At 50.9% G+C, this 21,847-nt stretch overlaps 1 protein-coding gene across 3 annotated transcripts in view; it reads right to left on the reverse strand.

Moving 5' to 3' along the window:
• The window catches only part of Col6a3 (collagen type VI alpha 3 chain), a 77,367-nt gene that overhangs the window by 43,467 nt on the left and 12,053 nt on the right, over positions 1 to 21,847 (reverse strand). Inside the window, exons 2-6 of one of the 3 annotated variants that reach the window (XM_023722076.1) lie at positions 16,393 to 16,504; positions 14,427 to 15,044; positions 8,387 to 8,989; positions 3,711 to 4,295; positions 1,055 to 1,654 (exon numbers count right to left, since the gene is read on the reverse strand). In XM_023722076.1, coding sequence (XP_023577844.1) covers positions 1,055 to 1,654; positions 3,711 to 4,295; positions 8,387 to 8,989; positions 14,427 to 15,044; positions 16,393 to 16,474 — 2,488 coding nt within the window. In that variant the 5' untranslated portion in view covers positions 16,475 to 16,504. The remainder of the gene's footprint in view (positions 1 to 1,054; positions 1,655 to 3,710; positions 4,296 to 8,386; positions 8,990 to 14,426; positions 15,045 to 16,392; positions 16,505 to 21,847) is intronic. The other 2 variants (XM_023722074.1, XM_023722075.1) reach the window with 2 other exon arrangements.

Raw genomic sequence — 21,847 nt, forward strand, 5'->3', positions numbered from 1 at the left:
CTCTGGCTTGGCTCAACAAGTGCACTTTCTCATTGCTATAAGTAAAACCAGCAATACTCAGGTCTTCATTGTCCTTTTGCTAAAACCTCTAGTGACAGAAGCTAATACCATCCAGGGGAACGCGGGCCACCGCCTGCCTGCCCCAAGTGGACTGCCTTTTCAGCTTCCGCGAGGTTGCGAGTTAAGACCCAGAACAATGCTAGCCATGGCTCGTGGTCAGGCCTAGCAGTGCTCTCCCGTGCACTGCAGGAAGCACTCCCGGAGTGCTCCCTTGTCCATCTATGAGGCCAGCAGGCTGGTGGCTCCAGTGCGTCCATGTCTCACTGACATGATGATACTAGGAATGGTCATCGGCTTCCTTTGGAAACCATCTCACTGTTGCATGAAGACACACAGATGATTTTTAGCACTACAGGGGTCTGAACATGAAAATTTCACATAATGAAAATAATTCTGAGTGAGGCCGGGGCAGAGGCATGTATAAAAGAGCCTGCCTCTCCCTCCCCATCTGGATTTTAACTCCAGAATCTGTGCAAGCATGGCTGGGCTTCCGAATAGAGGATGTGGCTTCGCAGGCTGGCTGCGCTGCACTGGGTGTTCCACGCTCCCCCAGCAAACACACTCTACTCTCTGGCCTTGCTGGTACAGGGTCTTAAATCCCTGTTCAAAACATTTGACCAAGAGGGCCAGCCAAATAGCACAGCAGATTAAAGTGTCTGCAAGCAGGCCCCGGGGCCAGGGACTCATTCCCCAGGGCCTGCCATGCCGGCCCTGCCCCAGGGCACATTGAGACTGGGCGTGATGGCGTGCCCCTGCAATCCCAGCTCTTGGGAGGCTGTAAACAAGTGGATCACTGTGAGTCCTATCTAATAGTAAGACCCTGAATACCCTGCAGACCCTTCCCTAAAATAAAAAAAAAATTAAAAATGACCAAAATGAGCCACTAATCACCCTCCATGTAGTCCCCGTGGCTGCTGTGTTCAAATGGCCCCCACAGGTCACGAAGGCTCTATGGACCAGGTGATGGAGGGACCCACACTGGTGGGGGATTTACCTGGCTGGGTGAGTGGCACTTCCTCCACCCCTCCACTAACGTAAGTGGTCAGGGGCTGAATCAGCTGCTGCGGCAGGGCTGGCAGGGAGCTGAAATCATCCATGAGGTACACCAGGCTTGGGTTAAAGGCAATCTGCTCGAGCTCTGCCTTATTTGCCCGGCTGGCCCCCACACAAAAGGTCAGGATGCCCGCGCGCGCCAGCTGGTTGGCGGCTTGCAAATAGGAGTCCTGAGCCTGCCCGGCCGTGAGCAGGAGCAACAGCTGCGGCACGTGTTCGCGGATCCTGCTGCCACCAGCCTCGGTGAAGTGGTTGGCCTGGACGTAGCCGAGGGCGGAGCCTGTGTTCAGGCCCGTGCCACCCTGCAGCTGCAGGCCCCGCAGGTGAGTGAGCAACTGGGCCTTGGTCTGGTATGTGTCTAGAGAGAACTCCGTCACGGGAGTGTCACTAAACTGCACTAAACCGACACGGATGTTGTCACTTCCCACATCAAGGCTGCTAACTAGATTCATTACAAAGTCTCGCACATAAGGGAAGTTGGTTTTTCCAACGTTGACTGATCCGTCCAAAAGGAAGATGATATCCCTTTTGTTTACGTGAACTGCAGTGAAGCACAGAGAACAAAGTGAGACACACGCACAACATCCAAGGCTCCATGCGTGCCGGCCCCATGGCACGCATGCCCACATGAGGACACACAGGGTGGCAGCATGGCAAAGCGTGTCCAGGGCATAAAATATGGCAGCGGCTACATATTTTCCTCTTAGGTGGCTGGTGCTGGTGAGGTTGGTCAATAGCCAGGTGCAGAAACCCAAGCGGGCTTGCAGACAGAAACAGTGCCAAAGTTAGAAGGCTTGAAACCCACACAACCAGCGGGATCTCTGAAACGCAGAGTTGCTTCCCTGGAAATGAACCCACCCTACCAGGTGCTGGCCTTTCTGGGTCATCCATCCACACAGCCCTGACCGCTGGGTTTACCTGGGCTTGAGTGGGTCCCCTGGGGCTCCCGAGTGCAGTAACAAGCGACCTGGGCAGTTGGCCCACTTTAGCCTGAGCACACGGGTTCCTCAAGCTGAGAACAACCGAACAAGTCCGTTCTGCCCTGGAGGCTCCCCCCCATGCTCTGCTGACCTCTACCCACTCCTGTCCTCCGGGAGGCCCAGCCAGTGCACAAGGCACTTGGTGCAAAGGGAGACGGCGGGCTCAGGTGTGGCCAGGAACTAAAGGAGATGGCTCGCTGCCCTTGGCCAGCTGGATGCTTACAAGGAACAAGAACTAAAATTCTCAGGTTAGAACCCATCTGTGGGCTCCACATCTGCAGACTCAACCAACAGCAAATCAAAACTACTTGGAATAATATCAGGTCTGCGCTGAACACATGTGGGCTTCTTCCCTTATCAGTCTGCCCTAAAAAACAGGATAATTTACAAGCAGTATTTTCATTGTACTGGGTGATACAGTTAATTCAGAGACCATATAAAGGACATGGGGGAATGCATGTAGCTGCTGTGGAAACACTACATCATTCTATACAGGGACCAGAGCACGCATGAACTTTCAAATCCAAGGGAATCCTGAATCCTATCATCCATGGATACTGAAGTCATGGCTGGCTTTCTCTAACACATCTAGCTTGTGCTTTAAAAAGCGTACTTCCTAGCTGGGTGTGCAGATGCACATCTATGGTCTCAGTGCTCAGGAGGCTGAGGCAGGAAGATCAGTGTTCAAGGACAGCCTGGCTTCCATAGCAAACTCTATCTCACAAAAACCAAAACAACAAAAAAAGTGTTGTTGTTGTTGTTGTTGTTGGATTTCTTGTTTGTTTTGTTTTTTGGGGTTTTTTTTTGCCTCTGGCATTTTAGCCTAATTTTATCCTATGTTTATGAAGTTGAACTTTGGCTATAAAAGAGTGGATTAGGGGCCGGGGAGATGGCTCACTAGGATAAGCGCTTGACTGGCAAATGCAAGGATCTTAGTTCAATCCCTGGTTCTGCAAAAAAAAAAAAAAAAAAAAAAATATATATATATATATATATATATATATAAAAGAGTGGATTAGAAGTCTTAAGAAAATTGAAAACAAAGAGAGAGAGAGAGACAGAGGAGAGAGAGAGAGAGAGAGAGAGAGAGAGAGAGAGAGAGAGAGAGAGACTTTGAGGATGTCTACAACCAGAGTCCCGGTGAAAGGAAGCAGACACCATGCAGGAGGCATGCACTAGTTACACAGGGAGTTTGGTTCCGCGATATTCATCTTCTCTTCATTATGGACAGGGGATTGCATTTATCTAACTCACAGGCTACAGAACCTCACAAGGTCTGAAGAAAGCAACTTCTCACTGGCAGTCATATTCAGTGGGGTCGGAAGAACCAGGTCTGGGGCACACATGCCTCACCGCACTGCCCACCAAAGGAATCCCTGGCAGGGGATGCTGCACCCCAGCCGGGCCAGGAGGGGCTGTCAGAAGCCTGGCCCTGAGCCTCACCACTCCATGCTCTGTGGGGTATCTCAGAATCTATGGGTCTTGGTTGGGGAGGGAGTAAGGGGATCCAGCAGGGAGCAGTTCTCTCTGCTAACCTGACCCAACCTCAGGCCTTTGTGTTTAGCAAAGGCTCTGCCTATGGGCCCCCTCATGCACGCAATAGTCACACCACTTTACCTTCAGTGGTTCCTGAGAGGGTCCTGAGAGGAGACAGCAGGCCAGGCAGGATGGCTTGCAAGGGGGCGGCTCGGAACTCAGCAGGGATGAACACCAGGGAAGAATCGAAGGCAATCTCTTCCAGCTCGGCCTGGTCAGCGACCCTGTTCCCGATGGCAAAGGCCAGGATGCCGCTTCTCTTCAGCTCCTGGGCGGGCTGGCTAACGGCGTCGAGGGACTTACCACCCGTGATCAGCACCAGGAGTTTAGGGACCCCCTCGGCAGCCCTGGAGCCCACCGAGCTGGTGAACAGGTTGCTGCGCACGAAGTCCAAGGCAGAGCCCGTGTTCAGGGCTGGGCCGTCCATGGGCTTCATTCTCCGCACGGCATTCACAGCTTCCCTTTTGCTGGGGTAGGTGTTGAAGTAGAACTCGGGCTTCACAGTGTCTGCATACTGAGCCACTGCCACTTGAACAAGGTCCTGTCCGATTTCCAGCCTGTGGATGACCTTGCCAATGAAGTCTCGGATGGCATTGAAGTTGGCCAGCCCCAGTTTGGAAGAGCCATCCACCAGGAAGACTATGTCCCTCTTGTTGACTTCAATGACTGCGGGTAGCAACATGGCAAGGTGAGTCGCATGGCCTGACTTCACCTCAAGGTACTCCCCCTCTACCCTGGCACACGTGACGTCAGGGGCCGCCCCGGTGACATTTGTCACAACACCCCCCTTCATTCCATCTGCATCCTTGCCTACAGGATGGCAGCTGGTTCCCCTCCTGAGCCCCACCTCCTGGAGTCACACAAGTTTGAAACTGGTCACACAAAAATTTTGTTTTAGTGTCATAGTGTGTTGTCACTAAGAAGACAGTCAGTCCCTTTCTGCCATGAATATAACTGGACCAGAAGGAAGCAACAGTATGAAGGGTTATGAAAGCAGCCTGTATCGGCTGAGACAGCCCTTGGGCTCAAGATCTGGATTTCAGAACCACACATCATTAAGTACAAAAGCTGAAAGTGTATGAACACCATTCTTTTTTCTTCTGTATGCTATGGCTTCTTTTTTGGTGAAAAAAAAACAAATTTAAGATCATAAAAGTTTTCCAAATTGTTTGGGTTTTTTTTTTTTTAAGGAAATCCACATCACAGCCAGCCCATGCCACCGAGTCTTTCACTTAAGAGCTGTAAAGGTCTTCAGCGTCATGTGTGTTTCGGTAATAGCTCACAGATGAACCACAAGTAAAAATGTCACCACAAGGTCAGTGTGGGCTTAGCACTGGGGGCCCCTCCTGGTGTTCTCTCAGAATGTGCCTGAGCTGCCCACATGGTGGGGAGAAAGAACTCCCTGGACCACGGTGCCCAAGCCGGACCCTGGAAGGTTTCCGAGATGGACGTGAACCCACGTGGCTGAGCGTGAGGAAGTGTCCACGAGGCCCTCTGCCACTCTGCCATCAGACAGCTGTGTGGCAAGTTGATCTTGCAACAGCCAGCAAAGGAAAGGAGGCATGGGTTAAAGGCAAGGAAGAGCCTCCTGAGAACAAGAGTGGTGTAAGCTCAGCCCTGCGAAGACAGCAAGATGGGAGGATGGGCCTGGATCCAACTCACTGGCCTGTGTGATCAGGACGCTGTGTGGACAGGTGCACCTGCACCTCCTGGACACCTTTCAGCACAAAGCCCTGGACTGTGTTCTACCAGGAGGATGACGCCTCGTGCACTGACATCCTTAATTTAGGGGCTCAGTTAAAAACAGTGCATACGCAGCTTCTTGCACTCTTGCAAGGCCGTGGCCATGGCAACAGGACCCACTAGGGGCCGCGGTCCTTCCTTCAGTTTAGAACTTGCTATCTCTCTGGGGTGAACCTTTGCCTTTTGTTTAAAATGTCTTTACAGATAAACCTGAACATGTGAATAGCTAGCAGACTTCTCATGCCTTTCTGTTGTGAGGGGCAACCCATGTACACACACACACACACACACACACACACACACACACTCACACGTCAGTGCTCACCTATACCCCTCTATAAGACGTCATGACGCCATCACGTACGTACCCAGCGTGCACCTCACGCGCAACAGATGACAGACAGCTCTCATGGCCACCTGTGCTCTGCAGTGCGTGGCCCCGCTCATCCATGATTCAGAAATCATGGACCATTCCCTCTCACGCAGCCCCGTGATGCCTCTGCTGCTCATGTGGCTGCAGGAAGGCCTTGCTTGCCCATTAGCTTGCATTCTTATGCAAGCTAGCTGCACTGTGGTGCCTCATGTGGGAAGAGGTGACTGTCACACTCACCCTTCCCAAACCAAGCACCTCTCGCAGCTGTGCTAGTGTCCTCCCTACCAGGGAGCCCTGGGGAGGACGGGCGACCAGCTCCGGTGTGTGTGGAACTAGGGCTGCGTAGAACCCCAGTGACCTCCATGTGGAGTCACCCTGGGGTGGGTGTCCCCACTGCTCTCTGGCCATACTCCCTACAAACCCTGCTTCTGAACCCAGAGGTACCCAAGTGCCCTGTGCCCACCCCAGACTCCACCACCCCTGCCTGGCCACTCCTCAGCCTCCCACATATGGAGTGAGACTGGCCCCCGCTCCCTAGTCACTGGCACCCCAGCCCGGCTGCTTCCTGAAGGTTCCAAGTTCCGAGGTGTAGCAGGGCCACACCTTCGTCCGCCTGGAACACTTCCCCGCGTCCTGTGTGCGTCTCCTCTGCACCCGCAGGCAGCCTGAGCTTCTGGGCCAGGGGTCCCTAAGCCCCGCCCCACATTCCCTCTCACGCAGCCCTGTGATGCCTCTGCAGCTCATGTGGCTGCAGGAAGGCCTTGCTTGCCCATTAGCTTGCATTCTCATTGTCCACACTCACGGTGGGAAGGAGACAAGCAGCCACATCAGCGTCTGTGGCCACTGCTATGGCTCAGCGCTCAGCATGGTGCCCAGTACCCACCAAACAGCAGGAATATCTGCCAGATATTTACAAGTTAATCACTAAGACTAAAGGTAATGTTTATAAAAGACTTAAAGTCTGCCACGGGAAAATCTGAAATGAGAGTAATATTCTGCCTGTTTAATAAAGAAGTTGAACCTTCTCCAGAACAAAAAAGTCTCATCTTGTGCAATTCCTTGGCCAGCATTTCAGGAGTCAGAGCGCAGACAGGGTGCACAGCCTGCCTGCGATCATGCGACCCGCCAGAGGGAGGCCCAGAACCAGAGCGGCTCTGCCAGCCCAGCCGGGGCACCTCCTCCACGGCACAACCCTGGGAAATCAGCTGCTTCCCAAGTGGGCATGACCAGAGAAGCCTCACAGGACTGCAGACTGTCCTTGGATTGCTCCCTTAATTCTCAGGGACACAAAGCTGCACCCAAGCAGGCAGGCCAAGGAGCTCAGAGCAGCAGGCGGGAGGCCTGCGCCACACACATGCGCTATTCTTCCCGGCCTGGCTTTGCGTCAACCTCCAGCTCCTCCCAGCTCCCAGAATGGAGAGGAAATGCTGCAGCCTGAACGAGCCCACCGCAAGCCCATCCATGGCTGTCCTGTGCACAGTAACCCTCATTTGCGCCTCCTACCATGTCCCCTGACGCAGGCCGGTGTCCACACTGAGACAAGATGTCAAGACCCTGAGCTTGGGGCCAACAGCTGCCGTGGCAATACAATCCCTGCCTCCAGGGGAAATCAGGTCACCTCCGCTGGAATTTCACGACACACATGGATGGTGCCTTCTCCTTTACGCACTACCTGGACCTACTGATGAGCAGGGTACTGTGACGCACAGACCGCTCCACAAGGAGGCCACGCGAGAAGGCCTCAGAATTTAAAGTGCTCCCCTCTGGCCTTCATATGGTGGTTTATTTTAAAATTTTCGTCCCTCCTCTATCAAAGCAAAACCACTTCTATGGGAATGGTGAAGCAGTAATTAATCTAGCAATTAGTTGTTAGCCCCACCCCTATACTTAGAAAGTTAGGACAAACGAGCTGTGAAAATGTGTGGCTCTACAGAGGAAAATTTAAACAACCGGCTGCATGTGACAGCCACTCTTACAGGAGCCTGGCTCATTCACTGGTTTCACGGAGCCTGTCCTATGATGAGACATTGGGCAAGCAGGAAAGAACAAGGTCTTACACTCAACACGGTGGTGAACTGAAGGAGGGACTGGCCTGGCGAGAGTGGCCCAGCATGAGGACACAGCCATTGCGTGCTCTCCTGTCCCTTTCCCTGGTAGTGTAACTCTCCATGCTCAGCACAGATGGGCTGCAAGGAGACAAGCTCTCCTTCACTGCTGCTGGGGGAAGGCTGTGGAGGAGCACACCTCTCGCATTCTGACCCAGAAGTCAGTGTCAGCCTCCTGGAATAGCTTTCTCAGAACTGTATTGAGCCCTGAAACCCATCTCCGGGCTGGCTGGATTGTAAAGAGATAATAAAATGATGTTTAAAATCTCTCAAAACAACAGGTTTGTTGAGTGGGCCTGAAAACACTTCCTCGCAAGTCATGCAGCCGGGAGCTCTCCACGCTCCTGCTGATCTGTAGAGCTCGGAAACAGCACAACCACAAATAGCGCCCTTGGGAGCCAGATTATTATGGAAGGGCTGGCCTGCAGGTACTTACAAGTTTTCCTAAGGTGAATCTCTCTGGTGTCCACCTTCCTCCTGTGCAATCCAACACACAACACACCCCGTCCCACAGATGGTGAGGAGAGCATACATACCTTGTGTGACAATGGTTGGCGGTTGTAACACAATGTGTCTTTGGGCCACACCAACAACGTACGGCAGTAACTGCTCCTGGAGGTCCCCAAAGCTACGGAATTCCGGGACCGTAAACACCAAGCTTTCCTCGGTAGCTATGTGCTGAAGCTCTGCCCTGGAGGCGGCCTGGGCTCCGAGGCCGAATGAGAACACACTAGCCTGCTTCAGAGCTACTACCCCGTCGTGGATCTGGTCGCTAGAAGGCCCGGCGCTTATGAGGACCAGCACCTGGGGGACCCCTTCCTCTACCCGGCTGCCCCCTGCCCGGGTGAAGTGGTGCTCCGCCACAAAGTCAAGGGCCTGGCCGATGTTAGCCAACTCCCCACCAATGAACTTGAGGTCCTTCACCGCATCCAGAACCTGAGCCTTGGAGGAGTAGGTGTCCAAGGAGAACATGGTTCTGGGCTCATCGCTATACTGGACCACCCCCACCCGGATCTGCTGAAGTCCAACTGGGAGTCTCTCAAGGAAAGTTACAAGGAAGTTGAGAATGACTGCAAAATGGGAACTTCCGGTGTAGTTTGATCCATCAATAAGGAAAATAATGTCAGCAGAGTCTTGTGCTTTAAAAGAAAGAAATGCAAAAAATGTGAAAGCGTTAGAACAAGTGATCACATGCATCATTCGGTGTTCTGACATGTTTCTTTGGAAATCAATAAGAAACACGAAATATGGACAAAACACAATGTGATTAAGGAATGTGAAATTCCCTTTGGGTTCTGCATTCTGAATGGATAAGAGGCAACTTCGTAGAAATTACGGTCTGCGATGAGACATCAGTATTAAATTTTTATTTGTGCCAACTTTATTGTTAATTTTTTTTTCTTTTTTGTTGTTGTTTTGAGACAGGGTCTCACTGTGTAGTCCAGGGCAGCCTCAAACCCACAGTGATCCACCTGCCTCAGCCTCCCAAGGGCTGGGGCTGCAGGCATGCACCGTCACACCAGATCTTATAATCAAATTTCAAAACATCATATTCACTTTTCTGAAGGAGAAAAATCAGATATGTATTCTGGAAGTGTCTACTGAATCTTAGAAGAAAAGGGGCTGGATGTTAACATACCTGCAGGAAAAAAATAAATGAGTAGATTATCAAAAATCCAGGGATGGTTTCTAATTATGGGCCATTTCTCCTGCCTCTTCAAGTGATGATGAGAATCTTTCAGCAGACCCCCAGCTGAGGCAGCAAGGCCCAGACTCACAGCTTGGTGACTGGCATCCCAGAATGTTGCTGAATTCCTCACGGTTCTTTATCATTTTTTTCCTTAAAAACCAAAATGGCTGACACATGTGATGTCATGAGTCAGAAGTCCCACTTCATTTTAGTAACCACTGGAGGAATTTTTGGCTCAGTCTGTCCTTCTCACAAGTCACTGAATTGTGTGAAACCCAAATGCAGACCTGGGTTGGGCTGAGGGTTGTCAGTTCACTTTCACCCTTGCCTCTGTATTCAGTCATACAATGCAGAACCGTGTTAAGCAGAGAGATAGGAAACCAGTCATGACATAATTATCCAACTTCACTTTTATGACATCCTGAACAGATTACCCTGAGCAGCTCCATTGGGAGAAATTCTGGAATCACGAGGGGCAGGGGAAGGGTTGACCACGCCACCTCCCCACATGACAGTGACCAGGAACCTTCCATTGGTTACCAAGAATGAGCGTTTCACGAGTGCTCTGAGCCGTGGAGTGCAATCTATGAGCCTATAAACCAGGGCAGAATATTCCAAAGGCTGAGCACACTTACGTCAGATTGGTTTAAATGAGAAAAAAAAAAAAGTGAGATCCTTCCTAATGAATATTTTTAATACCTTAACTGTGTGATGGGGAGCAGAAGAGCTGTTTGTGTAAAACTTCTGGGGTTCCAGAAAACTCTGTTTGGGCAATGTTTAGGTAAAGCCATCCATTCTGAATGCCAAGGAACACTTGATAGCTAAGATTTCTCTTAATGCCAGCTCAATTATTTTTACTGTCACTGTGGTAAAACATTGAACTCTCATAAAATTGAAGCACTTTGCTCTAGAGAAGGCATTTCTTGTGCAAGCTGGCCCTTACGGGAACACGGCTCTCTCTCTTAAATACACACCAGCTGCCAAGAGCTTTGCCAATTGACTCCTCACAAAGGAGGGGGCTCACCTCAGAAATACTGCTGTCATAGCCCTCCTCACAAGGCACAAGAGGGATAACTGCTAGAGTCAGTAAGATCTTGTGTCTCACAATCATGGCACGAACTTTCCAAGTAAGGCTGAGTCTTTGCTCAGAGCTCGAAAGTCTCTGCCACTCTTGAGAACCAGGGAGTGTGGATGACAGCACTGGCCACAGAAATGTGGCCCCTGTGTGAAGTGGACGCTACAGACCACATCCCAAAATCTCTCAGCCTCAGAAACCAAACCAGCTGCGATCCATGTGGCCAGGAAAAGCGATACCTGGGTCCTGGCGCAATGCTGTTCCCCCTTGTGTAGCAGTGAGTTTGGGGCTGTGTCTGGGCACAGCAGAAGTATGAAAAACGGACCCTAAGGGGAATTCTGTGAATATTCCCAAGAGCATGAACCCCTACAGCAGCAGGTCATAAAAACACATTGGATAATTTGTCATCACTGAATAAAAAACACCATCATTTTCCACACAACCATGGGACAAACAGAGCATGCTTTGTTATTCCAGGAGAGCCGAAGCCTCGAACACCGGAAGCCGTGGACTTGTGCACAGCAGGCAGACCATGGGTGGGACCCACTGCCCTAGAGCAGACCTGGCTAGACTGACATTTGCGTCACACCCTGTGTGGCACTTTCTCTCTTTCTCTTTCTTTCTTTTCTTTTCTTTCTTTCTTTCTTTTTCTTTCTTTCTTTCTTTCTTTCTTTCTTTCTTTCTTTCTTTCTTTCTTTCTTCCTGTATCTTTAGGGAAAGGCTTATAGGGTGTTCAGGGTCTCACTACTAGATTGGACTCATAATGATTCTCCTGTTTACAGCCTCCCAAGTGCTGGGATTACAGGCGCATGCCAGTCTCAATCTCCATCTCAATGTGTCCCAGGGGCGGGGCCCGTACGGCAGGCCTGGGGAAGGAAACCCTGGCCCCTGCACCTGCTTGCAGGCGCTCTAATCCACTGAGCTATTTGGCCAGCCCTGTGTGGCATTTTCTGTGGTAAAGTGTCACAGGCTCCAAAGGACACCACCAGGCTCCCTGTTTGGCACTGAAAACTTTCCTGAACATGTGGTGTGGACGAGACACCTGCCTCAGCCCACGGAGCGCTTCCCTGCATTAAGAACAGCAGTGTGTTCTCACCTCCTGTGCAAAACATGAGCCTGTAGGCACAATCTCCAGTTCTGGAAATCCTCATAGCACACAGAAAGAAAAGCAAATGTATGCTGAAATCCTACTGCCTTTATCTCTCTTTCTTTCTTTTTTCATTTGTGAATTTTTTGAGACAGAGTCTTGCTATGGAACATGGGCTGGCCTCATAGTCACATCAGTCCTCCTGCCTCAGCCTCTCAAGTGCTGGGATGGCAGGCGTGTGCCACCACACTGGCTTAGCTTTCTATTTTATTTCCTTTTTTTTTTTTGTGGGTACAAGGAATCGAACTCAGGATCTTGTACTTATCAGGCAGTGCTGTGCCACTGAGCTATTTTCCCGGCTCTTAGCTTTCATTTTAGAGTAAAGATTTCATATCTTAGTTATCTCTGTTTGAAAAGCAGAGACAATGGAATTAAAAAAAAAAAAAAAACACAACCACTGGAGAGAGAGTAGAGTCTGGAAGATGACAGTGACTAGCATTCTATCTGTATCTAGCTCTGCCCTCCTGACCAGCAGGCCCTGCAGGCAGAAGCACCCTACTTGCAGCACTGAGGAGAGAGAGAAGGCCTAACTCCTCGGCAGTCCCTCCTGGGCACCCACAGAAGCTTGCAGCGCGGACGTGCTGTCCTGCTGCCATTCCAGAGGTGTCTTGCAGAATTTTGTTGCTGTGAGACATGCAGTGGGATGTGCCACCGGAGGGATGGCCCCGTGCAGTTAATCAGGAGAGAGGACACAGATGTATGCTCCCCCGGTGCTGCTAGTGGCTGCGCACTAGAACACAGAGATGCTTTCCCGGCATAAAAACAAAGGTTTTGCCATCTGCGTGGAAAGGTGCTAGGCCAGTAGGGGCGTTTGCATCCGTGACAGGGGCCCCACTGTGTCCATCCACCTAATGCCTAGATGTGGAGGCAAAGCCATCCGTTCTTTTTCTGTGTTAGCCTAGACATGCGCGGCAGGAATGCTGCCTCTTTCTTCTGCAACCGTCCACTGCGGCTGCCTCTGTGCTCCGAAAGATGGGAGGGCAGTGAGTTGTGCAAGCCCAGAGTTCAGTGCGAACAGAGTGGGACAGTCATGTGACCCTCCTGTCCCATCCTGGGAACCTGGCATGTGGGTCTGGGGAACTTGAGGACACCCACCGTACCCACCTGCCATCTGGCAGGATTGGTGCTTTCGTGGCCATGGCAGAGGAGACGGACAGCATTTGGAAGCAGGGGACACTTCCAGGGCTGCCGCTACACCTCCCAGGCCAGCTTCTGTCCTGCCTACCAGAAGTAGCCCTGTAGGGAGGGGAGGACTGTGCCCTGCCCTCAAGCTAGAATCCTGGGGAACCCCCAGATGGGCAAACTCTGGTGGACTGAGGAGCTGCTGGTTCCAAGGCCTTCATCCTAGCCAGCTCTGCCTGGGCCTCACAGTCAGCCCCTTCCTGCTGGTATCTAGCCACCTGTCCCTGCTCCTGGCTCTCCAAATCCCTATTACAGAACCCTGAACTGTTTCCCTGTACCAGCCCCATGCTTCCCACCGCAGCTCGGACATCCCTCGGCAAGCTCCAGGTCTGCTGAGCCACACATCCTGGGAGAGCCTGCAAGGGCTGCAGAAAGCCAGGACAAGGCTAACAGCGAGGACGCAGCTGGTCACCTCGGCCACACGGGGTGTCGCTGCAGGTCGGCAGCTGCTTCCTGGAAGCGCTGTGGCTGCAGCGCCCCCTGCAGCAGCGGCTCCACACCAGCTCCCAGGCCCAAGGAAGGCCCTACCTGGCCACTTCCTTTATTGAGGTGACTAGTGCCAGCCCCCGTGAGCTAGCCCAACCTCCTTCCTGTCCACCCTACAACTCTGGGCCCTTCCTGCCACCTCAGAGGACCCCTTCCTCCCATCTCACCCTTCCCTAACTGCCTGCCCTTTGGACCCAGCACTCTCAGCTACAGCTGCCAAGTGGCTGTGCACTTGTGTGCTACACAGGCTGCCCTGAATCCTGCCTGTCAGGGAAAGCCAGCCCTGGCCACTCATCCAGCCTACGGCACTGGGGGACTATCAGGGTCGAAGGTATGGCGCACGGGCAGGGAAGCTGGTGGCAGGGGTGGTTAAAAGACCACACACGTGCAGCCCTGGTGACCTGTGAGCAGTCCGCCCCAGGGCTCAGCGCCAGCCACCTGTCACCAACCCACCTAGTAGGACTCAATTCCTTCCAGACTTGGGTTTGATCATGCCTCAGGCCTCTAACCACTCTGATTCTGTCAATCCTTTGAAACCAATTCCACAGAGTGGGAGAGCCACACTCTCTGCCATCCTGCTGGTCACAGAAGTGGCCAGCCTCTTTCCCTAACCCACATGCTTCCTGTGAGGCACCTTTGCCAAAGCAGTGAGGGCCGCATCCCCCTTCAGATGAGGGGTTGTCAGATGCCCACCCACAGGTGGAGACTTTCTCTCCTAAGGAAGGGAGGGACCGTACTAGAGTGTGCCTCTCAGAGCTCAGATACTAGCTGTTTCCAAAGCCAAGTCGTCCTCCCAGATGTAGGTGCCTGCTGGGTTGGAGAGAGACCACCGAGGATGCGCAAACCTTTGTTTTTAAGCCTGCGAACACTCATCTCTCCCCCGCGCTCCACCCTCTCTCAGGCGCGCTGGTGCTGTAAGGGCGGCAGGTGCCAAGCTGGTCTATCTGCGTGGAGCAGCACAGCAGGGAGCGGCCTGGGCCTGGGGGGAGCCATTACCTGTGACGTCCTTAAGGGTCTCCACGTCCCCAGCCCTTGCAGGACTCACAGATGAGTACACACTGGACACTAGGTGTCCCACTATGTCATGAAGGGAGGTAAAGTTCTCTAGGTTGAAAACATGCGCATTGGGCAGTTCACTTGCTATTTCTCTTAAGGCGCCTTCGTCCGCATGCTCAACTCCAACTGCAAACACGTTCAGGCCGGCTGACTTAAGTTCCGCTGAGGGCAGAGCGAAGCCGTCCTCCAGGTGTCCACTGGCTAGCACTACGATCACCTGGGGGACTCCGGCCGTGGCCCGGCTTCCGGCAGCCTCAGTGAGGTGCTGCTGAATTATGTACTCTACTCCTTTTCCGGTCCGATTGCTGGGCCCAATATAGGACATGTTGGCAATATGGGAAAGGACTTCTTGTTTAGTGTGATACGTATTTAACAGGAACTCAGTATGTGGGTCTCCGTTGAACTGGACCAGAGCAAAATGGAAATCACTCTCTCCCTCAACTAAAGATTCTATAACATCATACAGAAATTCTCGAAGCAGGTGGAAATGCTCCTTCGCAACACTCCAAGAGGAATCCACTAGAAATATAATATCGGCAGCAGCACCATTTTTGACATCTTTAAAAGAAGACATTGTTTTAGATTTTTCTCCCGTTCAAGCAGTAACTTCCTACCAATGCAAAGGCTTCCTGCCTGAACTCCGCTTACTCTTGGGTCATGAATATTCACACCTCGCTTGCAAGGTGGACAGAGAGGCTACTTACCTGAGAAGGGGGCCCAGGCACAAGGCCGCAGAGGCTGACCAGGCTCGGCATGGCCCAGGTTTCATTTCTGGTGGCCAGGCACGTGCTCCAGAATGGGGGGAAACTCCTGGGCTGTTCTGGACTCAAGCATGATTCTTTGTGGCAATCTGACCCCTAAGACCCACCTGACCAGAACACAGCACTCTCTTGTCACTGATGACTGTCCATTGTCTCAGAAATTCGCTCTCTGTTTTGGGGTACAAGACTGAGCCTCGATAAGACGGAAATATGAACACTGCTGCTATCTTATAAGAACTAACCCCTGTATTCTAAGTAATTTTCTTTTTAAGGGGCACACGAGGAATCAAACTCAGGACCTTGCCCTCGCCAGACAAGCGCTCTGCTGCTGAGCTATATCCCTGGTCCCACAATTTTCAAGAAATATAATATGCCCATCTTCTTTGAGGAAGAGCTACATAAATGTAGACTGGGGAAAGGCTCATTCTGCCTCAGTTTCTGAGCATAACCAGTTTTCTAACTGCAATCTTCACTGCGTGGTTTCCAGAGCCAGAAGAGCCTGCACAGACACAGGGTGCACTGATCTCATTCCCAGGTGCATCCGGGTCTCCCGCAAACACAGGAGCTCTGGGAACAGGGCGGGCAGTGCAGGAAGGAGCCCTCCAGCTCCTGGGCCTGGGCTGGCTCCAGGACTCCACTTACTTCAGCCCAAGCTGAGGCCCAGCCCAGCTCCTGGGCCAGCAGCCCCCTTCTAGGGCAGCACAGTGGGCTGGAGGAAGTTCCACGGAGACCCTGCTCTCCAGGCAAAGGAGAGAGACCTGCCTCAACTCTTCCTCGCCACGCATGAAGCTTCTCTCCCTCTCCGGAAACTCTGACAGCAAGTTCTTAGTAGGCTTCTGAGGGTCTACTCTTTAAAGTCATTTTGGGAAACAGTTTTTAAAACTCCCATGACAGGTGCAAAATGAGGTTTTGTATTCAGGGTGAGCTAAAGAAGGTGATCTTTTGTTCTGTTTTGTTTTGTTTTGCAGGGAAAAGTATTTTTAATCTCAATAGTTGTCTTCTCACTAGTTTTTGCTCCTCTGAAACCGAACATCCCTGCAACTTGACCTGAGCTCTATGTCCAGCCCACAGTGTCTAAGATCTAAGCTCTAAAATCAAAGAATCCTCTCCTTTCGTATAAAATGAAGGGCATTTCTGGGTCTTACCTGCTTGTGCGTACGTCGTGGAAAAGCCTGAGAGAAAGAGGCAAAAGGCGGCCACAAAGGGCAAATGTCGATGTCTCCTCATTTTGAATTTGTCTAAGCACCAAGTATGAACCTAAAAGAGAAAATGGGACAGAAGATAGTGGTCACTCTTGGGCTGCAAAAGTACTCAAAATGAGATGCTTCCTGTGTCTTTGTTAGGCTTCTGAGAGACTCTGTGGCTGAATCACTCTTTAAAGCTGCATCTAATAGATGAAAAAAAACAAGAGGTGGGTGTACTGGATGGAGGGAGGGAGGGAGAAGGAAGGGAGGGAAGGGGAGGGAGGGAGGGAAGGAGGGAGGGAGGAAGGGAAAGAGAGAGGGAGGAGTGAGGGAAGGAGAGAAGGAGGGATGAATTGATCAATCAATAGATCGAGGATAGCTAATAGAGAGATGATTAAAAGATAGATGATAGACAAAACTGACATGCAATCATACCTCACATAATGGCATTTTAGTCAGTGACAAGGCATATAAAGCTGAACCCATAAGATCGTATCGCCTAGGAACACTACAGCCCTCTAATTGCGTAAGCCCAGTGTATGACGTTCACACAATGAAAACCTCACCACTTTCGCACTGCCCCAGGCACATCATGACGTTGATGCAGCACAGAATTCAGTTGTACTCGCACAAACACTACACACACCTACAGGTCCCCAAGGGCGAGCAGGGGTGGGCAGCAAGCAGCGGCGAGACACCGCTGTGGGCCAAGCAGGGGCATGGCCGGAGCCGCTCCCATCCTGGCTGGACGCTCCTGAGCGGGTGAGAGGAGCACAGCAACACTGTCGTGGGCATTCACAGGCACGTCACCGCAACCTGAAGACATTCTCTTTCTCCACTCAAATTACTCATGAGCCAAAGGTCTGATGTGCCAGGAGAGTAGCCTGACTTAAACACACGCATGAGGCTCTTTGCATCTAGCAACTGTTGCTCCCGCCAGTTAGGTACCTTGCAATTCAGCCTTTCTGCCTTCTGGACCGAGGCAGCTGTCAATTTGGACATGGTGCATTTCTGCCTGACTAGCAGGACACCAGGGCACTGGTGGCAGAGGCGGCAGGCATGTGACAGCTGGCTTTGGCATGTGACAGTCACGTCTGACAGGGTGTGGAGGAGAGGCTTGGTCCTGGATGCGCCGGGCTGTGCCCAGCTCACAGCATGCACAGCCCCTGGGCAGCGAGGCCCCTTCTCCTGCCCCGTCTCGCTCTCCTGCTATTCAGCGCTTGCCCTGCTGAGGCAGCCTCCACTCCCGCAGTGGCAGCAGCCTGGGAGACGGAACCTGGCAGACTAAGAAGCCAGGCTGATGCAGGGTGCTAGCTGCGCGGCGTCCCCCACAACTGCAAGCATGATGTCCAGGCAGAGGAGCACAGGTCCACACAGCCCACACCCGCAGACCTCGCCCGGCCAATGCCCTTCTCCTCCCACCCCCGGCAGCACATCCACTCGTGCCTCCTCGCCCCTACGCTGGGGCCTGCAGAGAGCTGCCTCGGCGATCTGTCCAGGGACGCCCCCTTGCCAGGACAGCACCTCTTACCACATCTCGGAGCCCAAGGCTGGGTGCCCCTGGCTTTATCTTCAGCTGTGATGGGTCTGCAAGAAGACCTTGCATGCAGAAGGGCCACACTTGGGCGGTGGCTGTCCCTGGAATTCTTAATAACTGTTGGAGGAGGAGTCCCACACCTCCACTGTGTGTGGTTCCACGGTAACTTAGGTCCCTGGTACTGGCCCAGACTGATCTAGAGTGGCCTAGCCAAGGCCTCCCTGGTTGGGAGTTTGGGTCACAGTCCTGAGGGCAAAGGGCTTGGCAACCCCAGTGGGTCCAGATGTGATCACATGGTTTTTGACCTTATGGTGTCCACGTTGTCTGTCCCTACCTTGTGGCAACTCCTCACAACAGATTTTATTTTCCCCACGTGACCCTTGTGGATCGGGGCTGATCTCTATGATTATTGGGAAGAAATCAAGGCTCAACACCAGCTACTCAGCTGTGGGGACAGGAATGGCGCCCCCAACCCGCAGGCCAGTAAGAGGAGCACAAAGGAAGGAAAGCTTTCCTCCACTTGCAGCACACTGATTCTTGGCCACGAGTCTGACAGCCTCAAGTGGGGCCGTTTTGGAATCAGAGGAGTTGCAACGGCAGGAAACGAAAGCTACTTGGACTCAGATACACGAGAATCCTGGACCCACCACACCCTCCCTCGGGAAGGTCAGGGAGTTGTGCCCAGCCTCAGTTTCCCCATCTATAACATGAGCATGGCAAGCCTAACACCTCCCCTGCCAGCCGCCTGCAAGTTCACAGGGCAAAAGCGTTCGCAGAGTGCTGACGCAGAAAGGGCCGCAAGCGAATTCCAGCAGGCAGGTTTTGACAGCGTTTCCAGAGGAATCGCATGAGAACTCATTCTCATGGGAGAGCATCTCCTTCTGGAAGAGCGACAGTGCCCAGTAAAGGCAGCTGCCACCAGTAAAGAAACGATGTTCGGAAACAGGTTGCATTTTAACCCAGAATTCACCAAACATATGTTTCCTAACATCTTTTTGCAACAGTGCGCATTCACACCCCAGGAAACGGTCCGCCTGCTCGAGAGCAGCAGGCTACGGGCTGTGTCTCCCTTGGCTACGTTCTTGCCTCTTGTGTCACCAGCTGAAGTGTCTTCCCTGGCTGGGCCCTGGACTCAGCCCTGGTGCTTGCAGGCGTTTAGACCTTCAAGCTCTGTGAACTGAATGGGGACTGGCACCTCTCAGTGGCACTCTCCTCCACGTAGCCTATTGAGACTGGCGGGGATGGCCAATTTCTCGAAAGAGGCCTAAGGGAGAGGTGCTAGCCAACCCCAACATCAGCAGGGGAAATTGTTCTTTATTTTTCTTGCACCGAGTTTCAGAGCACGCTCTTCGATCCTGGGAGTGTGGTACAGACCACAGTGAGGAAATCCCATTCGACTTGAGAAACTGAAATGCATTTAACCTAGAGAGATTGGGATCCGATTATAATTTCTGTCTCACTGCCAGGGTGTGAAGGCTACCAAGAGGATCTTGTGATGCATTACAGCATCTACGTGCATTCAGCACCGCCGTGAGCAAGCGCCGACACACCTTTCTCTCAGATGTTCTAGTCTACATCAGATTTCCAACCGCAGTCTTTTAATTATATGATTCTAAAAGGCCAAATGCTTCTAAACTGGTTTTAAACCCATGAATAATGAGCCATCTAGAAAAGAAATTAGGGTAATAATTCCACCAAAAAAAGAACTTAAAATGATAACAATTCTATTTATAATATCATCAAAAAGAATAAAAATTTCTGGAGCTGGGGAGGTAGCTCAGCAGCATAAGTGCCTGCCTGGCAAGCATAAGGTGCCGAGTTCAATCCCTGGTACCGAGGGAGAAAAGAAAAAAGAATAAAAATTTCAAAATAAATTTAATCAAGGAAGCAAAAGACACTGCTGATAGAAGCTGAGGTGTGAATAAGCAGAGCTGCGTCCCATGCACACAGTATGAAGACAAATCACTAACACATCCCTACTGCTCAGGGTCGTCTTCGAATTCAATGCAACACAGATTCAATTCATAGAAATATCAATAGCATTTCTGCATAAATATAAAAATACTAAAATTAGAATTCCAGAGATCTCCAAGTAGCCAAAACAATGTTGAGAAAGAAAAGCAAAACTAGAGGATTCACGTTTTCTGACTCCAAAACATATTACAGGGCTACAGAAATCAAAGCAATATGGCACCAGCACAGAGCCCAGTGGGACAGCATGTCCCAGAAATAAACCCTCACCAAGTAGTGGAAGGCTCTTTGATAGGAGTCCCAGGGCTACACAATGGAGAAGGGACAGTCTCTTCCAGAAATAATTATGATCAGGCAAGGTGGTGCAGACCTGTAACACCTGCACTGTAGAAGGCTGCAGCAGGAGCAAGCGCAGGCCCAGCCTGAGCAGCCTAGCAAGTGATTAGCAAGTGAGCGAGAGCCTGCCTCAAAATTTAAGATAATGGCAATAATAATAGCAACAATAACAACAACAATGAAAACAATAATAATGATGATGAAAATAGCTCAATGTGAAGGTTCTGGATTCAATCCCCAGTGCCAGAAGGAAAAAAAGGAATTGAGGGAGAGAGGAAGGGAAGAAGGAAGGGAGGGAGGGAGAAAGGCATGGGGAGGGAAGGGGAAAGAGGGCAAGGGAAGGAAAGGAAAGGGTAAAGGTGTATTACAAAAACTGAATATCCAAAAAGAATATACAAAAGAGTAAGTTGGAACATGAACTATGTAAAAAACTACACATATAAAACAACTCAAATGCACTAAAGAATTAAATGTAAAACTATTTAGCTCCTAAATAAAAAATAGAGAGAAAGCCTCATGACTTCCAACTTGACAATGAGATCTCAGCTATAACACCAACAGCAAAGTCGACAAAAGAAAGAGTAGACAAAGAGGACTATATCAAACGTGGACTTCTCAGCAAAAGCAAAAACCAACAAAGTTAAAACGCAACTCATTATGAGAGAAAGTATTTGCCAATCGTGTGTCCATTCAGGGGTTGATAAATCTATAAATCTATAAAGGACACAGCTCAATAATGACAACAAATCTGATTTTTCATTGGGGACAGGGCTTGCATAGACATTGTTCCAAGGAAGACACACAAATGGCCAATGTGCACAGGAAAAGATGTTCAACAAAGCAACAGAAACGCAAGTCTAAATGGCAATGAGATAAACACCACTAAAATAGCAGCCACTATCTATTGATAGACAATAAATGTCACTGAGGACGTGGGGAAATCCAAACTCTTATGCATGGTTAATGGGAATATAAAATAGTGGGGCTCAGGCAGAAAATCTTCAAAACATTTAACATAGAAGTGTCAAATGACCCAACAGTCTCACAGGGGTACACCCAAAAGAATTGAAAGTAGAATCCCACATAGCTATTTGTTCACCTACGCTCAGCGCAGAATTATTCACATTAACCAAGAAGCAAAGCGACACAAACGTCCGTCAGCAGATGCACGAAGAAAAGGCAGCACGTGCATACCATGAAATAGCATTCATCCTTAAAACATGCCTTGTCGCATACCACGATGAAAATGACCCTTGAGGACACCGTGGTACTTGGTCAGTTACAAAAATAAGTATTACAGGGGCCAGGGAAACGGCTCAGTGGAATAAGCACTTTCCTGGCAAGTGCAAGGGCCTGAGTTCAATCCCCAGTTCCACCAAAAAAAAAAAAAAAAAAAGTATTGCATGATTCCTTCATATAATGTATCTAAGATAGCCAAACAGAAAGAATGGTGATTGTCAGCCATGAAGGGAAGGAACTTGTTCTTCAACAGATATAACAACTATTTGATAAGACCAAAATGTTCCAGAAACCTATGGCACAAGACATGCGCGGTGAGCTTGTCTGCTCCAT

The sequence above is a fragment of the Octodon degus genome, unplaced genomic scaffold (assembly GCF_000260255.1).
Source record: "Octodon degus isolate 3935 unplaced genomic scaffold, OctDeg1.0 scaffold00089, whole genome shotgun sequence".
Lineage (NCBI taxonomy): Eukaryota > Metazoa > Chordata > Mammalia > Rodentia > Octodontidae > Octodon > Octodon degus.